This window comes from Leptodactylus fuscus, chromosome 2, assembly GCF_031893055.1.
Source record: "Leptodactylus fuscus isolate aLepFus1 chromosome 2, aLepFus1.hap2, whole genome shotgun sequence".
Lineage (NCBI taxonomy): Eukaryota > Metazoa > Chordata > Amphibia > Anura > Leptodactylidae > Leptodactylus > Leptodactylus fuscus.
Window position 1 is genome coordinate 134,430,639 of NC_134266.1, and position 22,498 is coordinate 134,453,136.

Sequence of the window (22,498 nt, forward strand, 5' to 3'; positions counted from 1 at the left end):
TTGTCCTATCTCACAGGTCCATGGTTATAGCAATGCTGTGTAAACAATGGGAGGAATAAGGTCACATAGCAGGCAAAAAAGCAGAATTTCTAAAGCAATAGATTTAGGAAAAGACTTAAATTTACGTAAGTTACCAGTATAGATAGGATCCTTGAGATGGGACAACCCCTATAAATGTGCCACCATGCAGCAAAATGTCTTTTTTATGTGGATTGTGAGCCTTATATAGGGCTCACAGTGTCATTTTTTTTTTCCTATCAGTATGTCTTTGGAGTATGGGAGGAAATCCATGTAAACACGGGAGAACATACAAACTCTTTGCAGATGTTGTTCCTGGCAGGATTTGAACCCAGGACTCCAGCGCTGCAAGGCTGCAGTGCTAACCCCTGAACAACCGCCTTGCCCCCATGTAGCAAAATGTCTGTATAATTCTGCCTCGATGTAAGCTGATTTATAAGGCAATGTAAACTAAAATGTCAGACGTTTGGACTGACTAACTGTAAATCTGGGCCCTGTGCTAGGCAAAAGTATATAATGAATTGTTGAAGGGATTGTCTAATGAAGGCAGCCCAACAAATCCAAAGTGGAGCTCTTCAGACTGGCTAAGCCTGTGAGACTTTCAGCAGTCACTTGTTGGAAGCTATGACTAGGCTGCAGCACCTTCTTTTGTAGCATTACATACCAGCCTTTTTAAGAGGATTTGTCAACTCTCAACTTGCCTTTTTTAATGTATACTTATTTCTCCTTGAACTAACAGTTGCTAATTTTTTGGAAGCTGGATAACCCATTTATCTGCAGATATATCCACAGCAGTGCTAAAAGTAAAATCGCTGTTCCCTTGTGCAGTTTTTTCTTGGCTTTATTTTACTTGCTGTTCCCTATATCACGGTTATTTTCATGCGGTGAATCTGTGAACAAACTACAGTTTCCATGATTCCTCTGCCTTCTCTCACACTATGTAGCCCTCCCTGAAGTCATGCTGCATGCACAACTCCATTGCCTGTGGCATAAAAGCCTCATTCTATTGCAGCGCTGAGCCTTAAAGAGGACCTTTCATGGTTTGGGGCACAGGCAGTTCTATATACTGCTGGAAAGCCGACAGTGCGCTGAATTCATTGCACTGTCGGCTTTCCCGATCTGTGCCCCGGGTAAAGAGCTATCGGTGCTGGTACCGTAGCTCTTTACAGTCAGAAGGGTGTTCCTGACACTCTGTCAGGAATGTCCTTCTTCAAAGCAGTGCCTATCGTGCTGCACTGTGTGAATGTGGAGGAACGCCCCCTCCCCTCCTGATAATACTCGTCTATGGACGAGGACTGTGAGCAGAGGGAGGGGGCGTTCCTCCCCGCGCACACAGTACAGCGCTATAGGCGCTGCTGTGCAGAAGGACGTTCCTGACAGAGTGACAGGAACGCCCTTCTGACTATAAAGAGCTACAGTATCGGCACCGATAGCTCTTTACCCGGGGCACAGATTGAGCAACAGTGACCGACAGTGCGCTGAATTGAGTGTACAGTCGGCTTTCCAGGAGTATATAGAACTGCCTTTGCCCCAAACCATGAAAGGTCCTCTTTATCTATACGCTCAGCATGACATAATAGTATGTCGCTTAGTGGCAAGGGGTTAATTATACTCCTATGTTGCTACTGTACCACAAGGAGAAGTTCTTCATATGCTTGTTTTCTAGGTGTTTATTTCCTCAACAATGTGTGGTACTAATACCACTAGAAAGCTGAATTTAGTACGTTAGCGTCAACGCTCCCCACAGCCCAGCAATGAGGCTAGGCTGTAAGTTCCCCCTTCTGTCAGTGGTGAAAGACATGAAAGGTCCTCCTTAACTTTTTATGGACAGCCCAGTGGCGTAACTAGGAATGGCGGAGCCCTGTGGCGAACTTTCAACATGCCCCCCCCCCCCCCCGACGCCAAAGTCCTCGACCAACCAACCCATCCCCCACCCTCACATTTTTGCAAACACTATAATGCCCCATAGTGGCCCCTGCACACAGTATTATGCCTCATCGTAGCCCCTGCACACCGTATTATGCTGTCACGTGATCTGCTAGGAATCAGTCTGTTAGAGCTGCTGGGTCCTACAGGACCCATATCAGCTTTATAGTTATTGACGAAAAAGTGATCAGATGTCCCCAAAGGCTTATAATGACCTTATGGGGGACAATGTAAAAAAGAAAAAAAAAAAGTAGAAAAGTAAAATAACAAAAAAGGGGCCACACGGTGGCTCAGTGGTTAGCACTGCAGCCTTGCAGCGCTGGAGTCCTGGTGTTCAAATCCCGTCAAGGGCATAAAACCATCTACAAGGAGTTTGTATGTTCTTCCCGTGTTTGCATGGATTTCCATCCCATATTCCAAAGACATACTGATAGGGAAAAATGTACATTGTGAGCTCTATGTGGGACTCACAATCTACATTTAAAAAAAAAAATAAAAAAATATGCCAATAGCATGCCCTTATTACAGGTTCTAGTCCCACCCCGATGACGACATACAAAATAAAAATTACCGTAATGGAGGAAAAACTGTTTTTTGTAAAGTTTTTAGTAGCACTTTGTGCTATTAAATAAAACAAATGAAAAGTGAAAACACACATTTCCCTCCTCTTTTGTTTATTTTCCCAGATATAAAAAAAATGCAGAAACAAAAATCTAAAAAAAAAAAAGAAAGTTCTGTATGTCATTGAAAAAAGACAGAGAAATTAGTTGACTAACGCAAATGATAAAAATGTTATAGCCCTCAAAACCACACATACAAAAAAACCTGAAAGTGTCTGGTCCTGGACCAAAAATTGGTCTGGGGAAGTGGTTAAGGGGGGGGGGGGGGGAATTGTTGACTTCTAAACAAAATGATTAAAGCATTTGTTCACTTTCAGACACTTATTGAGACCAATGTTTATATTGGAAAGTTGTATACCTCTTCATACAATTTCTGTATCAATTTCTTATGGCTTTCTAGATCTTTGCTTGCTGTCATTTTTTTTTTTCTACCAGTGGATAAAAATTAATCTATGTAGTATTGGATAGGGCCAGGCAGTGCTCTCCTAGTAGCAGGGGTGGGGTGCACAATTCTGAGGAGGACTGACCAGACTCTTAGGGTAAGTTCACACAGGGCCGCCTCAGGTGCCGCACCAAAATACGGGTAGCTGCGACTGGATGCCGGTGCAGTGCCAGTGCATCGGCATACAGGCATCCATGCCACGGATTCGCCTTGCGACATCCGCCTGAAAGAATGAGCATCCCTCTTCTTTTTTCGGGAGCCGGAACAAACTGGCTCCCGTAAAAAAGAACTGACCAGTTCCCATTGATTTCAATGGGAGCCGTCTTTTTAGTCAGGATTTTGAGGCGGATACGGCCTTAAAACCCTGACCAAAAAACTCTGTGTGAACTTACCCTTATACAGTCCATCCCTTCTACCCAGCTGTGGAGTTTTGTTGGAATTACTATTGGCTATTGTTACTTCCTGCGTCCATTTGCTTTGGTCTTACTATATCTGCCTGATGAAGGGCATTAGCAGCCCAAAACATTGCATATTACTATATTGACCCTTATAATAGGCTCCTATATACAATTCCTCTGATTAACTTATTGATGTACTATAAATAAGTGGCGGGTTACCACTTGGATTTTTTCTGGTATGACTGAATAAACAGAGTGTGCTGTCAATTATGTTTTCCCTGCCAAAAATCAGTCCATGATCATGAAAAGAGCCTGTGCATCCATTGGAAGACAGATTGCTGTGTGCCTGGTTGTGGAATCAGTAGGCCAAATCACCTGTTTTTGCACAGCCCAACTCTTAGGGAGCCTTCACGCGGAGTTTACGCTCCGCTCATTCTGAACGTAAACTCGTTCAGAGTGAGCGGCGTAAAAAAACAGATCCCATTGACTTCAATGGGTGCCTGCATACGCGCGTATCACATTGAAAGCAATAGGTAAAAAAGCCTCCCATTGATTTCAATGGGTAGCGCGCGTATGCAGGCACCCATAGAAATCAATGGGAACTGTGTTTTACGCCGCTCACTCTGAACGAGTTTACGTTCAGAATGAGCAGAGCGTAAACTGTGTGTGAAGGCTCCCTTATTTGAAATCCTTCACAAAATGGCTGACGGCAGTTGTAAATAGGAAGCAGAAAAGCTCCTTAAGGCTGGGGCCCCACAGGCCGGAAACGCCGTGGGAAAAATTGCGGCGTTGTGCAATTCTTGCAAACTGGGTGGGATTCATGCAAATCCCATGCCTACTTTGCAGAAAAAAATTGCAGCGCGGACATGCTGGGATTTCCAAAACAGTCGCAGTTTTGAAAATCGCAACATGTCAATTATATCTACAGAAACGTTGGCGGCTTTCCCATAGATGATAATAACAACAACAGAAAGTCTACTTCCACAAACTTTCTGTTCAAAGTGCTGCGGGAAGAGCCATAATTCGTTCACGCCATGGTTGTTCCTGCAGCGCTTTAGCGCAGCGGTTCCGGCCTGTGGGGCATAAGACTAAGGCCCTATGTTGCGGAAACGCAGCTTTTTTTTTGTTGCAGATTTTGCTGCGTTTTTTTGAGCCAAAGCCAATAGCAGCTATAAAAGGAATGGTAATATATAAGAAGTTCTTATACTTCTCCCTTCTGCTCATTCCACTCCTGGCTTAGGCTCATAAAATCGCAACAAAATCTGCAACAAAAAAAAGCTGCGTTTCGACAGTGTGAGGCCTTAGGCCGGGGCCCCACGGGCCGGAAACACCGCAGGAAAAATCGCAGCATTTTACAGTATCTGCAAAGTGGATAGTATTCGTGCGAATCCCATGCTCACTTTGCAGGAAAAACTGCAGCGCAGACACACTGCGATTTCCAAAACAGACACTGTTTTGGAAATCGCAGCATGTCAATTATATCTACAGAAACACCGGCAGCTTTCCCATAGATATAATGGTAACAAAGTCCATGGAGGGAAACTACTTTCTGTTCAAAGCGCTGCGGGAGGAACTGCGATGCGTTCCCGCAGTGCTTTAGCGCGGCGTTTCCGGCCCATGGGGTGCAGGATAAACTGTGGCAGAAGTGCATTACAGTTTTTCCCACTTTTCAATTATTCCATAAGTATACTTGATGTTGAGGGGATTTTGCATGGAAAAGCTTTTCCTTTATTTCTTGTATATTGTTTTACTGGTTTATCATATTTCTTCCCTACCCATATAACTGAGGTCCTCCATGCCCCTCATCAGTTTTGTGGCCCTCTGTTGAATCTTTTCCATATACTTTTCCCAGAACTGAACTGTATAAGCCAGATGGAACCGCACCAATGACGTATAAAGTGGTAATATTACATCCCTGTCCCTTGAGTGAATACTCCTTTTAATACAAGACAGTATCCTGCTGGCCTTAGAAGCAGCTGACTTACATTGCATGCTGTAATTTGACCTATGATCTACAAGCACACCCAGATACTTCTCTACCAGTGACTCTCCAAGCTTTACTCTCTCTAGGACATATGTTGCATGTGGATTATTTTTACCCAGATGCCAAGTGGATGCTAAAACACTGTCCAAGTCTGCTTGTAACCTATGTTTATCCGCTATAGCCTGTACTGTATTACAGAGCTTGGTGTTGTCTGCAAAAATATAGACTCCGCTATAAATCCCATCTTCTACATCATTAAAAAATGTGTAAGGCTACATTCACATCTGCAATGGAGACTCCGAGCACCAATTCTGCCAAAAAGTGGAAGAGAGAAGTCCTGCACAGAGGACTTTTCTCTCCGCCAGGTTCAATGTTAAAAACGGCAGAAACCTGGTGTACCTACTGTCTACTTGAACAACTGGATCCCGGCGCAAGTGTCAAGCTAGCCTTAAACGAGTTCCTTTTTTAACTAAGTACACGTTGGAATAGCCTTAAAGGGGTTGGCCATTTTCAGACCAATATTGACAAACAAATGTACAATAAAAAGATATACAATTTTCCAATATACTTTCTGGATCAATTCCACACGGTTTTCTAGATCTCTGCTTGCTGACATTCATTCTGTTACTTCTAGAGGATGAAATTCTGACCATGGTCATGTGATGAGCACACAGGTGCACAGCTGATTACCAGGCAGATGTCTGATTACTGTGCTGTGACTATACCGAGCGGCACCTGTGTGCTCATCACATGACCATGGACCGTAAATCACATGACCAGGGTCAGAGTTGTATCTTCTAGAAGTAAGAGAATGTATGACAGCAAGCCGAAATCTAGAAAACCGTGAGGAATTGATACAGAAAGTATATTGGAAAATTGTATATCTTTTTATTGTACATTTGTTTGTCAATATTGGTCTGAAAATGGCCAACCCCTTTAAGAAAGGCTATTCTCCTACCTTTCTTTTTCTGATCCACCATTCCTGAGAAATTTCTTATTTCTTCCATATGTAAATGAGTTTTCACAGAGGAGGCCCCCAGTGGTGTTTCAGCTACGGGAAACGCCTTCTTTGCTGTCTGAAAACTCATTGCCATATGGAAGAAATAAGAAATTTCTCAGGAACGGTGGTGTGGATCAGAAAAAGAAAGGTAAGAGAAGAATAGCCTTTTTTTTTTTTTTTTTTTTTTTTTTTTTAACCACTTCAGTACCGGGCCAATTTGTGGTCCAGGACCAGACACATTTTAGGTTTATTATGTATGTGCGGTTTTGAGGTCTGTAAAATTTTTCTCGTATGTCTTAGTCAACTAATTTTTGCGTCTTTTTTCGGGGACACATAGGGCTTTATTTTTATGTTATTTTTATTTTCAAATGTGTTTTAATTTTTTTTTTATATCCAGGAAAATATAAACAAAATAGGAGGGAAATTGTGTCTGGTTTTCAATTTATAATTTTTTTTTTTATTTAATAACACAAAGTGTCACTGAAAAACTTTATAATATAGTTTTTCCTCTCCGTTACGGTAATTTTTATTTTGTATGGTGTCATCGGGGGTGGGGCTATAACCTTTAATAACGGCGTTTTATTAGCGTATTATTTATTTTTTATTTTATTTACTTTTTTTAAAAAAAAACTTTTTTTATTATATTTTTATTTTATTTTTTTCCCAGATTGTTTCCCCATAAGGTGATAAGAGACCTTTGGGGACATCTGATCACTTTTTTTTTTTTTTGTACTTGAGGCTGATTTCTCCTATAACTGGGGCTGGTACATTTAACCTCAGTTACAGGAGAAATCCAGACTCCTGCACACTGTATATACAGTATACAGAGCTGATCTGGGGTCCTGTAGGACCCAGCAGCTCTTGTAAGACTCTGCTCCCAGCAGATCACGTGTCTGCCGGGTCAGAGGGCGGCTGAATTATGGCAGCATCCATAGCCGTGTATACAACACAGTGATCGAGATAGCAGAGGAGGTAATAAATCTTCCCTGCTCTCTGGGAGCTCCGGCTGAAGTTACAGCTGGCTCCCATTGAAAGCAGCTGCACGATCTCCGTGCAGCTGCTGTGTTCTGACTTGGACGTACAGGTACTTCCTGTCAGAACAAGGCAACCACTTCCCGAACGTATATAGTCTATGGGCGGTCCGGAAGTGGTTAAACTGTACTGTTTATTTGTTTATTTGAAAATTTCAATACAAATTAAACAAGCAAACAGGAAACAGCAGAAGAATAGCCTTTCTTAAGGTCATTCCAATGTGTACGTCTAATGATAGAATCCCTTTAAACTGCAGACCTAGCACTGAACCCTAGGCTACACCACTTGTAACAGAGGACCTGAGAAGTTGTCTTTGACCACAACTCTCTGGATATTATCCTTTAACCAGTTTTCAATCCAATTACAAACTATATTTTCCAAGCTGTTTGACACTGTCCCTTATATACATTTAGTATGCAACATCCAGGAACACACTATCCATGATATTCTCTGTCCAGATTTCGATTCTCCTCTTCATAAAGGGAGACAGAATTCTTCAGGTCCAGATGGATTATGCCCACAAGTACTTGGTGTCTTGTTTAGTTTGGCTTGAGCCTCCCCTCTAGTTGGATCTTATACAAGCTGGACCATAAAATGGCCCTTTAGTAAGTTTCTGAATTTCCTCCCCTTTACAGAACCATGACCCCATCATCCATCCATACATTGCATAAAAAAGCAGCAGAATAAAACACAATGCGTCTTAACTTAACTTGTGGGGAGTTTTTGTTTTGTTCTTATCAGCTGCATTTCACTATGTGGGTCTTTGCTTAGTTCGTTATAATGCAAGTAATTGAATTACTAAAGTAAGCAAACTACCTGTTTAATTTTTTATTTTTATTTTAAAGTTGGGTTAGGGCTTATTTTACATACTGTGTTTTCAGAAATGTTTTTTTCTATGTAATATTGTCATGTTACATTCATTTGAATTCAACTTTGCTGTGGATCTGCTGCAGGTTTCACTGAAAGTCTACATCTGCATTAAAATACAGATAAGGGCTCGTTCACATCTGCGTTGCCCTCTCCGTACTTGAGGTTTCCGTTTCCTGCCTAAAACAGAGGCAGGAGACGGAAACCTGCAGGAGTCTCTCTCACCCATTCATTTGAATGGGTGAGAGAGATGTCCGGCCGTGAGCGGCGGTGAGCGTTTTGCGCTCTCCGCCGCGAAACCGGGTTTTATAATCCGGACACAGAGTTGGACATGCAGTACTCTGTGTCCGGATAAAAAAATCCAGTTTCGCGGCGGAGAGGCTAAAACGCTCACCGCCGCTCACGGCCGGACCCGGTCTATGGTTTCCGTCTTCTGCCATGCAGAAGACGGAAACCATGGAACGGAGACCGTGAACGCAGGTGTGAACCTAGCGTAAGACTTGGAATTTGTTTCTTAGAAATGTGCTGTGTGCAAATCTTCATGCACATACTGATTTGTGTTCGAACACTACTTTTCTCTATACAGAAAGATTTCCGTGTCCAGGAACTTCCACTTGCTCGGATTAAAAAAATCATGAAGCTTGATGAAGATGTTAAAGTGAGTAGTTAATGTGATGGGTTTTTTTTTGTTTTGTTTTTACTCGGGCCCCCTTCCCTGTCAAATGTCACTATATAAGGGAAATGTATGGAGTGAGGTTCTGATAAATTAGATGCTCTTGTGGAGATCTATTTCTATTGCTCTTAAAGGCAGCCTGTCACCAAAACAAAGCATAGTAACCTTTTCACTATTAGGGGTGTTTTCAGATTAAGTGTGGGAAGGTGGGGGGGGGATGGTGTTTGTTCTTCACCTCTGGCTGCCAAGGCATTTTTTAGTTTTGAGCTGGACAGAGAACCTAAAATGTATTGTGTGTGTAAAAAAAAAAACAAAAAAAAAAAAAAAAACTATTCATCCCCATACACAGACATATATTAAAAAAAAAAAAAAAAAAAAAAAAAAGTTATGTTTGTCAGAATATGAAGACTTTGCGGGGAGGGTTGGGGGAGAATTCTTTTTTTTTTTTTTTTTTTTGGGGGGGGGATTTTAAGGGGTTAAAACAAATAATACTGAACTTGGTATCCCAAGAATCGTACTGAAACATAAAGTACAGGTGATATGTCATTTTAGCTTGAAGGAAGTGAGTCGAAATCGTAAAAATGCCACCAACTTAAAGAAGGTTTTCCCATCTCCCTGTTTCAGCAGCTTTGCCTGCTGTCTCCTCTTCTCACTTCCTCCATTTTTCATCAAACGGCTAAAGCAACCTTCCCCCAGCTTGCTGAACAGGACACTATGAAGTATCACAATATAGACTTTGCAAGAGAGCAGTGACTGATGACATGGAAACTGTGTAAACAATGGGAGTAATAACCTAGCAAGCAAACAAAGCAACATTGCTAAAGAAATTTATTTATTGAACATTTTGAGGGTTTCATGTTTAGTATTCATTTAATTGAATAGAATTGTGTAACTGTTTTAAAATGTGTTTTTTTTTTTTTTGTTTTTTTTTGTTTTTTTTTGTTTTTTTTTATTATCCTACATGCTGGAAATGGGTGGATCATTCGCAGGGCATGCAGTCTTCATTCTAGCATGTTTGTATTCCAGTGTGAATAGAACCATTGTATCACATGCTGATGTGGTATAAGTGGCAGGTTGTACACTACTGCCCAATGTTCAGACCTGTTTAACTGAAGGGAAAAATTATTCCAATTTTGTGATTTAGATGATCAGCGCTGAAGCTCCAGTACTGTTTGCCAAAGCTGCCCAGATTTTTATAACAGAGTTGACCCTGCGAGCCTGGATTCACACAGAAGACAACAAAAGGAGGACATTGCAGGTAATGCTGGTTTGCTGTAGTGCCTCATAAATTATTTTAGAACTTTTCTAGGATGGGCAATCAATGTCAGATCAGTAGGACTTCGTAGAGTCAGGCCTTCAACGATCAGCTGACTCACAGAAACTAAATTTTTATTTTTCCTGCAAATGAATAGTTCAGGTGAATATAAGAAGAAACTTTGTAATATCTCCTGTTATCAGCTGCTCTCCTGCCTGGCAAACTGCTCATTTCACAATTGTGTCTTCACTGTGAAGATGGTTTAGCTAACAGATTACATTACATTACATTATGGTCAAAGGGGAGCAGAAGTCCAGTGTGGCAAAAGCTAGTAGAGGGCAACAAGCTGCTGGAGGACATTAATTTTTATTTCATTTTTATAACCATTTTTCAGCAAGACTGTTTTATAAATGTAAATAAAGCTCTGGTGAGTCTTTCTGTAATCTGCTCCAGGATGTCTGTTTACCCCTGCTTCTCATTTACTCCTCCTCTTCCTCCTCCTCCCCTCTCGGTAGGCTTGTATGAATTGTAACCTGTGTTCAGTGAAGACTTATTTTTCTCCTTGAGCTGAGCAGTTTGCCAGGCAGTAGTGGTCTGCTGATGGCACATAGGAGCATTTCCCCCTAAGTCACCTGAACTGCTCATTTATTGTTGTACAGTGACATCTGTGTGTGGATGTCCCTGGTATTGCAACACTTTTTTTTGTGTGAAGAGTTGTCTGGTAAACTCTTAAGGCAGCACTGTGGGATGTGCGGCTACTTGATTGGTGGGGATACACCTCCAACCAATATGAGATTGATTGGCGTACTCTTAGAATGGGCCATCAGGATCAAAGCCACTAAGAATCCAAGATTTAAAAAAAAAAAAAAAAAAAGTGCCATGTTGCAAACCTCTCATATTGAGGAAGGGCAAGTTGTGTGAATTTATGGATAGGTCAAGCTTATAATTTTTCCATTTGCTTTTACGATATATATCATATATTTATTTTTTTTTCTATTTAATTTCTTAGAGGAACGACATTGCCATGGCAATCACAAAATTTGACCAGTTTGATTTCCTAATTGACATTGTACCCCGTGATGAGCTAAAGCCTCCAAAACGCCAAGTAAGTCTCTCTATGATCTGATTTCTAACCATACTTTACTGGAGCTATCCACTTTACACTGTACGTAGATATTGGTGACTCTAGTCAACAAGGAGTTTTAGTAACTGAGGGTAGTAGTGCCGTATGTACCATGGTATTTAGATGGTCACTTTAAATGGCTGCATCTCTCTGGTTTTATGCAACCTAGAAAAAAATAGCTAGAACTGCAATCTCCGCTTTCATTCAATACTAGAACTATAAGGGCTCGTTCACACGTGAGCAAAGGGGAGGTTTTTGACAGCGGATTTCGCGTCAAAAACCTCCCCTTTACAATGGTGGTCTATGCAGACCACCGGGCTTCTTTTCTCCGCTAGCGGTGGGCTGCTCCTAGCGGAGAAAAGAAGCGACATGTCCTTTCTTCGTGCAGAAGCCGCGCGGGCTGAGCCGTGCGTCTTTCGCCCAGCGGCAGCACCCTCCTATGTCGGCTCATTCATTTGAGCCGACAGCGGAGGGGAAAGCCGCGACCGCAATGGTCACAGCAGGCAGGTTTTGACCAGAGAGAGACGCGGCTTGCCGCGTCTCTCTCGGTGTCAAAACCCGCGCGGGCAGTTCACGTGTGAACTAGCCCTAAGAGAAACCAAGATCCCTGCCTGCTTTAGGCAAACCGGACGGTTTCCGTCCTCTACCCGAGAAACTGGACAAGGGACGGAAACCCGGCAGTCTGTTTTCAAACCTATTCACTTGAATGGGTTTGCAAAGTGACCGCCTGTGTGACTTTTGAGCCTGTCCACTGCGAAACCGTTTTTTTTTTTTTTTTGTGGTTTTTTTAAACCAGATGCAAAGTCGGACATGCAGGACTTTGTGTCACGAGCGGTCACTTTGCAAACCCATTCAAGTGAATGGGTTTGAAAACTGACTGCCGGGTTTCCGTCCCTTGTCCAGTTTCACGGGGCAGAAGATGGAAACCCAGCAGGATTGCTTAAAGCGGACATGGGCGCAGGTGTGAACCCACCCTCACTAGTTAAAAACAATCATGAAGTGCTGTATATAAAGTCACATACCCTACTGTTTTAACTAGTGATATCTATATAATTATTTATTTATTTATTTATTTTTGTAATAACTGCAGTATGGACAGAATATGAAAGCTGAGAATGATACCAGAAACCTTTTTCTAAGTGGTATAAAACCAGAGATATAGCCACTTGCAGTGACTATCCTTCCCTCTGATAAATGCTACAGCTCTACCTAATGGCATTACAATGCTGACAACAGCTCAAAGGGTTGCTAGGGAGAATTTTAGTCTGTTTTGAATTAAAAGTTGGATTGAACAATATTTGTAATCTACTTAACTGAACAACCCCTGACACAAAAATAATAAATAAAATTGGAATTCCACTTTACAAAAGAAAAAAATGGAATACTTGATGCTCCAAACGGCTTAGCACTGTTGTGTGAACTGTGCCACATGTCTGGCTGTAGTTCTGCTTTATCTGTTGGCAGTCTCAGCTGCTGTAAACATCCTTGACTGGAAGCTGTGACTCTATGGAAAAGGCTTTCAGTCGGATGTTTACAGCTGTTGGCTGCTGCGCTCGTCTCTGCCACGGTTTCTAGGAGAAATGCAAGCGGGCACCTTGATAACTTGCTAAGTAAGTTGTACCAACCTGCGTATTTCTGTTTGGTACCAAATTGGCAATGTTTTAGAATTTGGTTCTGAGTTGTGTTGTCGCACAACGTTATATTCGATCTCAGAATATTTTAGGTACCTTGGCTGCAGTGTTTTCTATATATTCCATTTAATAGTTTATCTCTTGGTAATTGGACAGAACTTGTCACATTGGGGTGATTCAATTTCCCAGAATCCTACAGACTCTAGTGTCTGACGTCAATCAGTTAGCCCTTCATAGCTATGGCGCATCTTATGTTTCAGCAGTTTCTTCAGGAAATTGGGGGAAACGTAAAATAAGGATGCTATGGTAATTCAGGTTTCAAGTTTGCCATTCTGGGTTGGCAACTAGTAAAAGATTGAATTGTAATATCTTTTGCAGGCTATACAGAGTTATATGTCTGAATAAGAAGTGTAGACTCAATGGTAGATTGTTAATGCTCATTACATGGTTATTTTATAGATGCAGTGTAGGTTTAAAAAAAAGTGTGAATTTACTGCCTTGTGCCACATAGTGATGTCTGTACATGCAGCATTCAGCCCTGAACTGTCTTGTGACCACCTTTTTTGTATAAACGTTCATTACATCTGCGCTCTTTAAAGGCGCTGTCCAGAGAGTAGAAGCCATCGTAACTCTGGGATGGTTAGGTGAGTTTTGCTTATCTGCATAAGTGACCTAGTCCGTCAGACTGGTATAACCTTTATCCTGCACAGTGTGCAATAGCATGGTAGACTAAGCTCAGTACTTTACTGCATACCTTTGTATGTACTAGCAAATTTAATCTTGTACCTAGTTAGTGATGTATCGCTCATATATCTGTTTCAGCCTCCTTGCTTATGTATATGGCTAGAGATTTCTTCCATTTTCTATCTGTCACAGGTTCTTAATGTGAACCGAGCCTTATAAAGGTCTACCTTGTTGACATGACATAAAACCTCTAAATAGTTAAGGTTCACGTGCAATGACATGGTGTATAGGAGCAATTTTCTGATCTAAAGATGGCCCTTTTTTTTTTTTTTTGTTTTGTTTTGTTTTGTTTAATGGACTGGTGACAAAAGGCAATTTCCCCTCTAAAACAATTGTAATTGCGGTTTCCCTGTGTGAGCCTACACAGCTGGTCCTATGTGGTTTCACCGTACCAATCTTATGCCTGGTAATGGCTACCTCTTCTGCATCTTTCAGCAGTGAGACTTTGTTAATTATTGGTGGGTAGCATCTTCTACACCTTGCCTCTGAATAACCAGACACAATGGGGAGCTTTATACAAATAATCTGGATGCTTGCCAGCCGTGCAGATGAGATTTCATGCAGTACATCCTTTACCTATCATCTGTTTTACTATGACTGTGTGCAGGGTTTGTAAACATCCTACACTCTCAGCTGTGAATATAATGTGGCTGGGAGAAGGGTGTTTACCCCCTCTGCCACGGAATATTCCTCAGACCAAGTCATTTTCCTATAGACTGTAGAGACTACTTTTATATAGCACCAACTTATTCCGCAGTGCTTTAGACATTCATTATTCACTGTCCACAGTAGAATTCACAATCAAAATGGAGGTGTATGATTACATGATGCCCTAAAAGCTTTTCATGGAAATAAATTTAGAAACAAAAAATGGGTTAACAATGTATTTATCTATTGATTCTTCTGTTTTTTGTTTTTTTCCCCTTCTCCTTCTTGCTTTTGTATTGATTAGGAAGAGGTTCGACAAGCAGTGACTCCAGCGGAACCAGTTCAGTACTACTTTACTTTAGCCCAACAACCAGCTGCTGTGCAAGTTCAGGGTCAGGCGACTGGTCAGCAAACTACTACATCAACGACCACCCTCCAGCCTGGCCAGATTATTATTGCTCAGCCACAACAAGGACAGGTCAGATAAATTGGATGCAAATGTCCGCTTCCTCTCTTACTCTTTTCTGTATATTAAAATGTATGAAGTGAGAAGATGTTTGGATTCTTCAGAATGTTGGCAGTCCTACACTTTCCTCTTGCACTAAGGTTTTGTAGGCTCTTACAGGGTTGAATTGTAAGGTTTATATTTGTGTATTCTCTGTACAGAGTGCACCAGTGACTATGCAGGTCGGAGAAGGTCAGCAAGTGCAAATTGTCCAGGCCCAACCACAAGGTCAAAACCAGCAAGGTCAGAGTGCAACCGGCCAAACCATGCAAGTCATGCAACAAATAATTACCAATACAGGAGAGATCCAGCAGATTCCGGTATGTATGGCAATGCTTTGCTAGTCGCAGCTTTTCCAGCATGAGAATTAATACAATGATTCTCAAGACCTGTTCAATACTCCTTAATGAAGAAAATGTATAATAAATGGCCTATTAATTGTAATGTCAGGTCCACATGAAAAACATTACCTTGTTGTATAGACCATAGTAGCAATACAGATCATACACAAAGCATTACAATGTAAGAATGGAGTAAGCAAAACTTGGTGGTGCTGGAGAACCAGCCACAACCTTCAGCCCAACACACATTTTGCCCTTTGGCTTTTTGTCTGGGCTAAAGGATGGAGGGGGTGTGCTACTGTAAATGGGGAAGGACACAGTTGCAGTCGGTCATAATTGCTTCATGTCAATGAATGCTAAGTAAGTTGCCTCTCCTTGATGGCAGATTTAGCCTCAAGTGATTTGAAGAAATGCACATGTGTCACAATAGCATACATGACTGGCTTCACATGTGCCTTATAGATCAAATGTTGTTTTAGTATAAACCACATGCATAAATTTCAAAATTACTTGCATCCCTGGGTGCGTATACGCCATAAAGGCCATATGTTGCAGCAGCTATATTGGAATAGGATAATTTTGTCTCAATCTGTTAATTACCCTAAATTTCCACAATACCAATTCACTACCATATACCACTTGTCATATTTGTGCTGATAACAGGCACCCATACAATGATCAGGACCCAAGAGGCAACTATGAGACATAAAAGGTGTACAGGTGAAATCTGGTGCCAAGTGGCAAAGTAACTGCCAATACAAAACACAGTGAAACAATGAGACACAAACTAAATGTATCATTTAGGGGGGGTTATTTTTTGTGTGTGTATGTATGTATATATATTTTAAAATTGAGGGAAAAAATCATGTAATGCATAGTGAATAATAAAACTGCCTAAATGTGATGCAATAACTTTAAAGTTCTATATGAATTGTGAAAAGTAGACTGTGTATTCAGGATCCCATGTCAGTTCAACACCTAGCCAAATATAATAGTCAGGACTCTAGTTATGGTGCTGATTATATTATGGTAGCACACAAAAATGATGATACATACTAGCAATGCAACTGTGGATTTACAAAACACAGCTTTAAATATGTAACTTGTAATGTTTGTCCAGTTATCCTGTAGCTGCATTACAATAGGACTGACCTAAAGGCTATTCCATTCATTGTGCAGACCTGTTTCTGACACCGTACGAGAGCGCTTGTCCTAAGCGACAGACACTTGCTGCAATTGGACAAGCATTCTCCTCCTACAGTTACTGTCAATGTGTCATAGATAGCTTATTGGTCCTGCTGTTAATGGCAGTGACAATTGCAGTGGTCCCCAGCCGGCGAGCTGTCCGTCTGGAATGAGAAGAGCTGTGAGGCATTATTATCAGTTTAATGCTATGACCTGTCAGTTTGGTCACAGAGTTGTGGAGAATCTGACATCACTAACTTGTTAATCCCTTAAAAAGTTAGTTGTTGAATTCTTATGAGAGTAAATATCCATCTAATTATACAGTCAGGGGTGCTGTAGATTTAATTACTGTGTTTTGTTTTGGGGGGTTTAAAGACTCCTCTTGTCCTCAGAACAGAAACTTCATTAGAAAAAGCAGTACTGTGTTTTTCAACCAATAAGAGTAGATTTTCCCCAGGTTTCAGCAAGAAACTAGGGGAAGGGGGGGTGACCAATTTTAGGAGGAGTGGTCAATGTTGCCAACTGGTGTTTTAGGGAAGATTATAACTGTCGACAGACACACTTGTTCCCTCTCCACAGGACAGGGTCCAAGTTTGTGATCACTAGGCGCCAAACCACCAGGTCTCCAGTCATCCCAACAGATAACCCCCAAAACCTACTTGTGAATGGAGAGGCCTTGCACCTGCATGAACGGTGCTCCATTCACTTCACTGAGGCTGCTAGGACTAACTTCTAGCAGCATCCACAGCCCCATTGAAGTGAATAGCTCACAGATCCTCTGTCCTGTGGATAGGGATGAAGTATCCTTAACTGCTAAACTCCTTTAAGTCGTACATACACAAAGCTCATATTAGTGGTCTCCACATGCTAGAATGTCCTATTGGTGTCCCCAAACAATATAATGGGGCATTGTACTGTGTTGGAGGGCACGAATAGCATTATATTGTGTGCCAATTGTATAGTGTATAATGCTTCCATGTCCCACCAGAAAGAATAATTTTAGATACCATGACAGCTATCAGGGGAAACTCTCCTCCCGACTGCTGTCCTTTATAGCGCCCATTGTCTGTCAAGTTTGTTCTAAAGAGTTACCGTATTTTTCGGACTATAAGACGCACCCAGGTTTTAGAGGAGAAAAATAGGGAGAAAAAAATTTTCAGGCAAAAAATGGTAAAATATTTAATGTATGGGAGATGTAGTTTTGGAACAGCTGCAAGGCCACATTGACAGGTGACCCTGCAGCTGTACGGGGATGTATAGGGCGTTTTTTTTGTGGGGCCAGCTGTACTTTTTAGTTATACCATTTTGGGAAATGTTTATTGCTTAGATCACCTTTTATTTAATTGAGGCAAAACAGAGAAAAACCCGGCGGTTTAGCACTTTTGATTTTGACGTTCACTGTACATAAAACTATCAGTAGACCGGGCATTTTCGGACACAGGGATACCTAATGTATATGTTTCACAGTAATGTTATACTTTTATATGTATTCTAGAGAAAGGAGGTGAACTTTTATTTATTTTATTTTTTTATTATATTTTTTTTTTAAGTGTTTTTTTTTTTTTTTTTTACTATTTTATTATCCCCCGCCTAGGGGGCTTGAACCTGCAATCATTTGATTGCAAGTCCCATAGACGGCAATACAAGTGTATTGCCGTCTATGGGAGATTCTATACATTACTATCGCGGAGTGTCATAGACCAGCCGCGATAGTAATATATATCTATGACAAGCCTCGGAGCCTTCATTAGGCTCCCAGCTGTCATCGGAACAGGTCGGCTCCTGCGGCCTCGCCGTGCAGGAGCCGGCCTGCATCACTAAAGGTATGGGGCCGGTTGGGACCAGCCCCGGGGCTAACTGACTGCCGGGAATGCGGAGGAGGAGCGGATTTGCAGATTGCCGCGCTACTGCCACCGCTGGTTTTCTTCAGCGGCAGGAGCGTGGCAATCTGCAGGCCCCGGCAGCTAACACAGTCCCCGGCATCTGCTGTAATAGACCGGCGGATGCTGGGGAGTGTCTTAGCTGCCGGGGCCTGCAGATTGTCACGCTCCTGCCGCTGAAGAAAACCAGCGGTGGCAGTAGCGCGGCCATGCTGTAAATCCGCTCCTCCTCCCACATTCGGACTATAAGACGCACCCTCATTTTCCTCCGAAATTTTGGGGAAAAAAAGTGCGTCTTATAGTCCGAAAAATACGGTAATTGAGCAGATTGGCAGACTGGAACTGATAATAGAAGTTGGAGCAAAAAAAAAAAAAAAGTTTCTATTGTTTACTTCTGATATCATGCACTGTTTCTTCTAGGTGCAGCTGAACACTGGTCAGCTCCAGTACATACGTCTCGCTCAGCCAGTGTCTGGAACGCAGGTTGTGCAGGGACAGATTCAGACCTTAACAGCCAATGCACAACAGGTAAGGTGTTTTTGTTTTTTTCCTTCAGTATATGAGGCTGTGTATGGTTTTGTAGGTTTAAAATGGCAGTGGTAGGACAGGTTTATTTGAAAAATAGAATGTAAGCTTTAATTACTGGCTAAAAAAAATAGATGTTCATTATATATGGAGACTTTCTTAAAAATTGAGGGATTTCTATAATGAATGGGAATGATATCCTTCACGAAAAATGGTAGGGATAGCACCAGAGAGAAGTGGTGCCACACAATAAAGGTATGAGTAGTACCAGAGAGAAGTACTTTTGCACAAACTTCATAGACTATAATGTTAGTATAGAGGTAGTTCTTCTGTAGTGGATACACCATTAAACCTATTGCATAGCATGAACCCTTAAATATGTAAGATGTCACTACAGTATACAATTGGGTTCATGGCTTGCAGTCGGTTTAATGGTGCATGTGTATTCACTACAGAGGAACTACTTTGCGATGGCAGTACACCTCTGTAGACATTTGTGGCAAAATGTATCTCTTGTGCTATTCATACCATCTACTATTGCGTAGTCTCTGAACTGCATGACATGATTCTATAGTCTGAACTTCTGCAGTTGGTTAAATTACTGCAGTGTAATCACATCTATTTAACTGTAGTAGTTAAAGCTGATGTTTGATCCAGATTAACCTGTCCTACCATTATGTGGTACCTTTTGGCAGTGGTGGTCAGTTTTAAGTGAGTCGGGAGTCTTGACGTGAGCCACCTTTGCATGATGTAAAATACGGACTACTGTCTGACATGCTTTAAATTGGACTTGTGGTGGAAAGGAAAATGTATTTGTCATATGAATGTCTCTGTTCATATAAACACATAATGAAATTTTAGGTTGATTTCAGGTTGCTATAGTTTAATGTTATAGAGCACATTAATCAAATCTAATGCTTCACCGAGTTTTTGTTTTATCTTGTAAGTAGGCTACACAAATGAAAATTAGGCATAAAAAAATGTAACACTCATGCGCCGGACATGGTCTAAACATACATTTCTCCTTATACTTCATTTGCAGAACTATTTACAATAAAATAAAGCTGTAAAGATACAAAATTCACATAAGGGTTGTCTTAAAAGTTAAATCCAGTTCATAACTATAAACATTCTTGTACTAGCAGTTAACAATGCATTGATCTGAAAATATGCTAGGAATGTTAGAATAGTGCAGTCTACTCTGTTAGGCCGGGGCTCCATGGGCCGGAAACGCCGTGATTTGGCCGCAGCAACATCGGTGTGGGAAAAATCACAGCGTTGTACAGTACTTGCAAAGTGGATGGGATTCATGCGAATCCCATGCCCACTTTGCGGAAAAAATCGCAGTGCGGACAAGCTGTGATTTCAGTTATATCTACGGAGACACCGGCGGCTTTCCCATAGATATAATTGTAACAAAGTCCGCGGAGGAAAACTCCCTGAACTTTCTGTTCAAAGCGCTGTGGGAAGAACCGCAATGCGTTCACGCCACGGTTGTTCCCTCAGCGCTTTAGCATGGCGTTTCCGTCCCGTGGGGCTTTAGCCTCAAATAGCTTTTATGGTGTCCACCTTTAGTAAATGTGCTGAGGTAGACACATAATGAAGGAGAGAGAAGCAAGACTGATTAGATTTGCAGACAGATCCTAGAGTTGTTCAGCCACTTGCCTCTAAAGCTGCAGCTTCACTGCTTGTCAGAGGAGATACTGAGCAAGTGCAATTATCAGAACTGTATCTCACACTCCAAACTCCACCCTGAATCGACATCCGTGTAATATATCAAACTTTATCTATCAAGACCAGCATTTCATGAGTGCCCAGAAGTCTTCCCAAATATGTATTAAAGCATGAACCTTCTGTCTGAAATGTCATAGGTATCTTGGACGTATGATACATTTGTTCATAAAGGTGCTTTTTCATTTTAGATAGCACAAGCAGAAGTACAGCAAGGTCAACAGCAATTCAGCCAGTTCACTGATGGACAGGTAATGCCAGCAGCGGGATTATAAGGCTATTAAACAAACTTTGCACATTCATGGCTTTATGTAATACCGGTTTACTGTTTTACAGCAATTATATCAAATCCAGCAAGTTACCATGCCAGCTGGACAGGATATCACACAGCCATTGTTCATCCAGTCTAGCGGTCAGGCGGCTGATGGACAAGCTACACAGGTCACTGGAGACTGACGAAATGACCGGGGAATGAAGGGGCAGGAGAAGCCAGAGCACAGGCATTCACAAACACATGGATAGACTGGTGCTTTCTCTGACTTCAGCGCATAAAACTGAGAAGTCTGCCATTTCTGGTCCATTCCTGCAGGATATCTGTGCATAATACCAAGATCTGAAGATTAATGTAGTATGCACGAAGATGGACAGTTGTACCCAGCAGCCCTGCATAGAACTTCCAAAGCCCAATGCACTTGTTTGCATTGTGTATTTTTACCTTGTCTTGTTCACACTGTATAATAAACACACTTGAGCAGCAATTTCTAAATGCCATTGGGGTTCCACATAGCACCCCATCTGAAAGGGCTAGAGTGTTTATCTGCCTCTGCAAAGTATATTAACAGAAAATGCCCCTGCATCTCATTTCTACCCTTTCCTAGGTTTTTCTTTTCCACAATCCTGCCTTTTTTCTTTTTCTTTTTGTAAAGATTTAATGGAAGTAAGGGCAATTTATTTAACCCCTGTGGCTTCCTATCCTGTTCAGTTGTTTGTGATTTGAAATTGGTAAATGTGAACAGGGGGTTGAATGTTATAAATGTCTATTTTTGTTTTTTCCTTTTTTTATTTTAAGTATTGTGCTAGTCTGAACTGAATGCATGTGGAATCTTTGCACAGACAGCAATAAAATTTCTTTTTAGATACATGTGTTTTTTTGTTTTTGTCTAGGTTTAAATGTCAGTCACATAACCATAAAACAAGAGTCTGTGTAAGGACTCTTGGTGGCAACTGGAGAAAGTAGGTGTTCTACCAGACATTGCCACACCCTTGGTGCACACTGTTTGGATTAAAACAATGGTCCCCAACATCTTTTTTTCTACCAAGAACAACTTACATGTAGGTCAATTTTCTTGTGGCCTGGCGGGGGTGGGGCTTCAGGGGCGAGGTTTTAGTGGGAGGAGGGATTGGCACTGTTATAGTAACCCTTCATTCACATCTATGTTGGTATTCCGCTTGGGGACCCCCTGAACGGAATACCAAACGCAATTGCAAGCGCTGTGCAGTAAAAGCACACAGACCCCATAGACTATAATGGGCTCTGTGTGCTTGCTACGCTCTACCCGCACAAATCATGCGGACAGGAAAGTAGATTGGGAACTATTTTCCTGTCTGCATGATCGCTGCGGAGATCTGGCGGCAAGCACACGGACCCCATTATAGTCTATGGGGTCCGCGTGCTTTCACTGGCACACTGCTTGCAGTTGCGTTTGGGGGTCCTCATGTGGTCTACCATGGTTAATAACAGTGCCCCCCACACGTAATGTTGTTAACTGGGGGCATTATTACTATAATAGTGCCCCATTACCTGTGGTAAATGGGGCACTATTATAGTACACTAACACTAGGTACACTAACACTAGGTCAATGGAAAGCGATCTGCGCTACACCAGCAAATCACTCTAACACAGGTTCTGTACCAGGTATCTGCCGATGCTCCTGTGCTATGTATTACATGCAGCATAGGAGCTTCAGCA

The 22,498-nt window shown here is 41.7% G+C and overlaps 1 protein-coding gene across 2 annotated transcripts in view; it reads left to right on the forward strand.

Annotated features, from left to right (window-relative positions):
• NFYC (nuclear transcription factor Y subunit gamma) overlaps nucleotides 1-21,667 on the forward strand; it is a 42,025-nt gene extending 20,358 nt beyond the window's left edge. For both annotated transcript variants that reach the window (XM_075264703.1, XM_075264704.1), the window contains exons 3-10: nucleotides 8,874-8,945; nucleotides 10,105-10,218; nucleotides 11,225-11,320; nucleotides 14,666-14,839; nucleotides 15,028-15,186; nucleotides 18,693-18,800; nucleotides 20,720-20,779; nucleotides 20,865-21,667. In XM_075264703.1, coding sequence (XP_075120804.1) covers nucleotides 8,874-8,945; nucleotides 10,105-10,218; nucleotides 11,225-11,320; nucleotides 14,666-14,839; nucleotides 15,028-15,186; nucleotides 18,693-18,800; nucleotides 20,720-20,779; nucleotides 20,865-20,984 — 903 coding nt within the window. In that variant the 3' untranslated portion in view covers nucleotides 20,985-21,667. The remainder of the gene's footprint in view (nucleotides 1-8,873; nucleotides 8,946-10,104; nucleotides 10,219-11,224; nucleotides 11,321-14,665; nucleotides 14,840-15,027; nucleotides 15,187-18,692; nucleotides 18,801-20,719; nucleotides 20,780-20,864) is intronic.
• The last annotated feature ends 831 nt before the right edge of the window (nucleotides 21,668-22,498 follow it).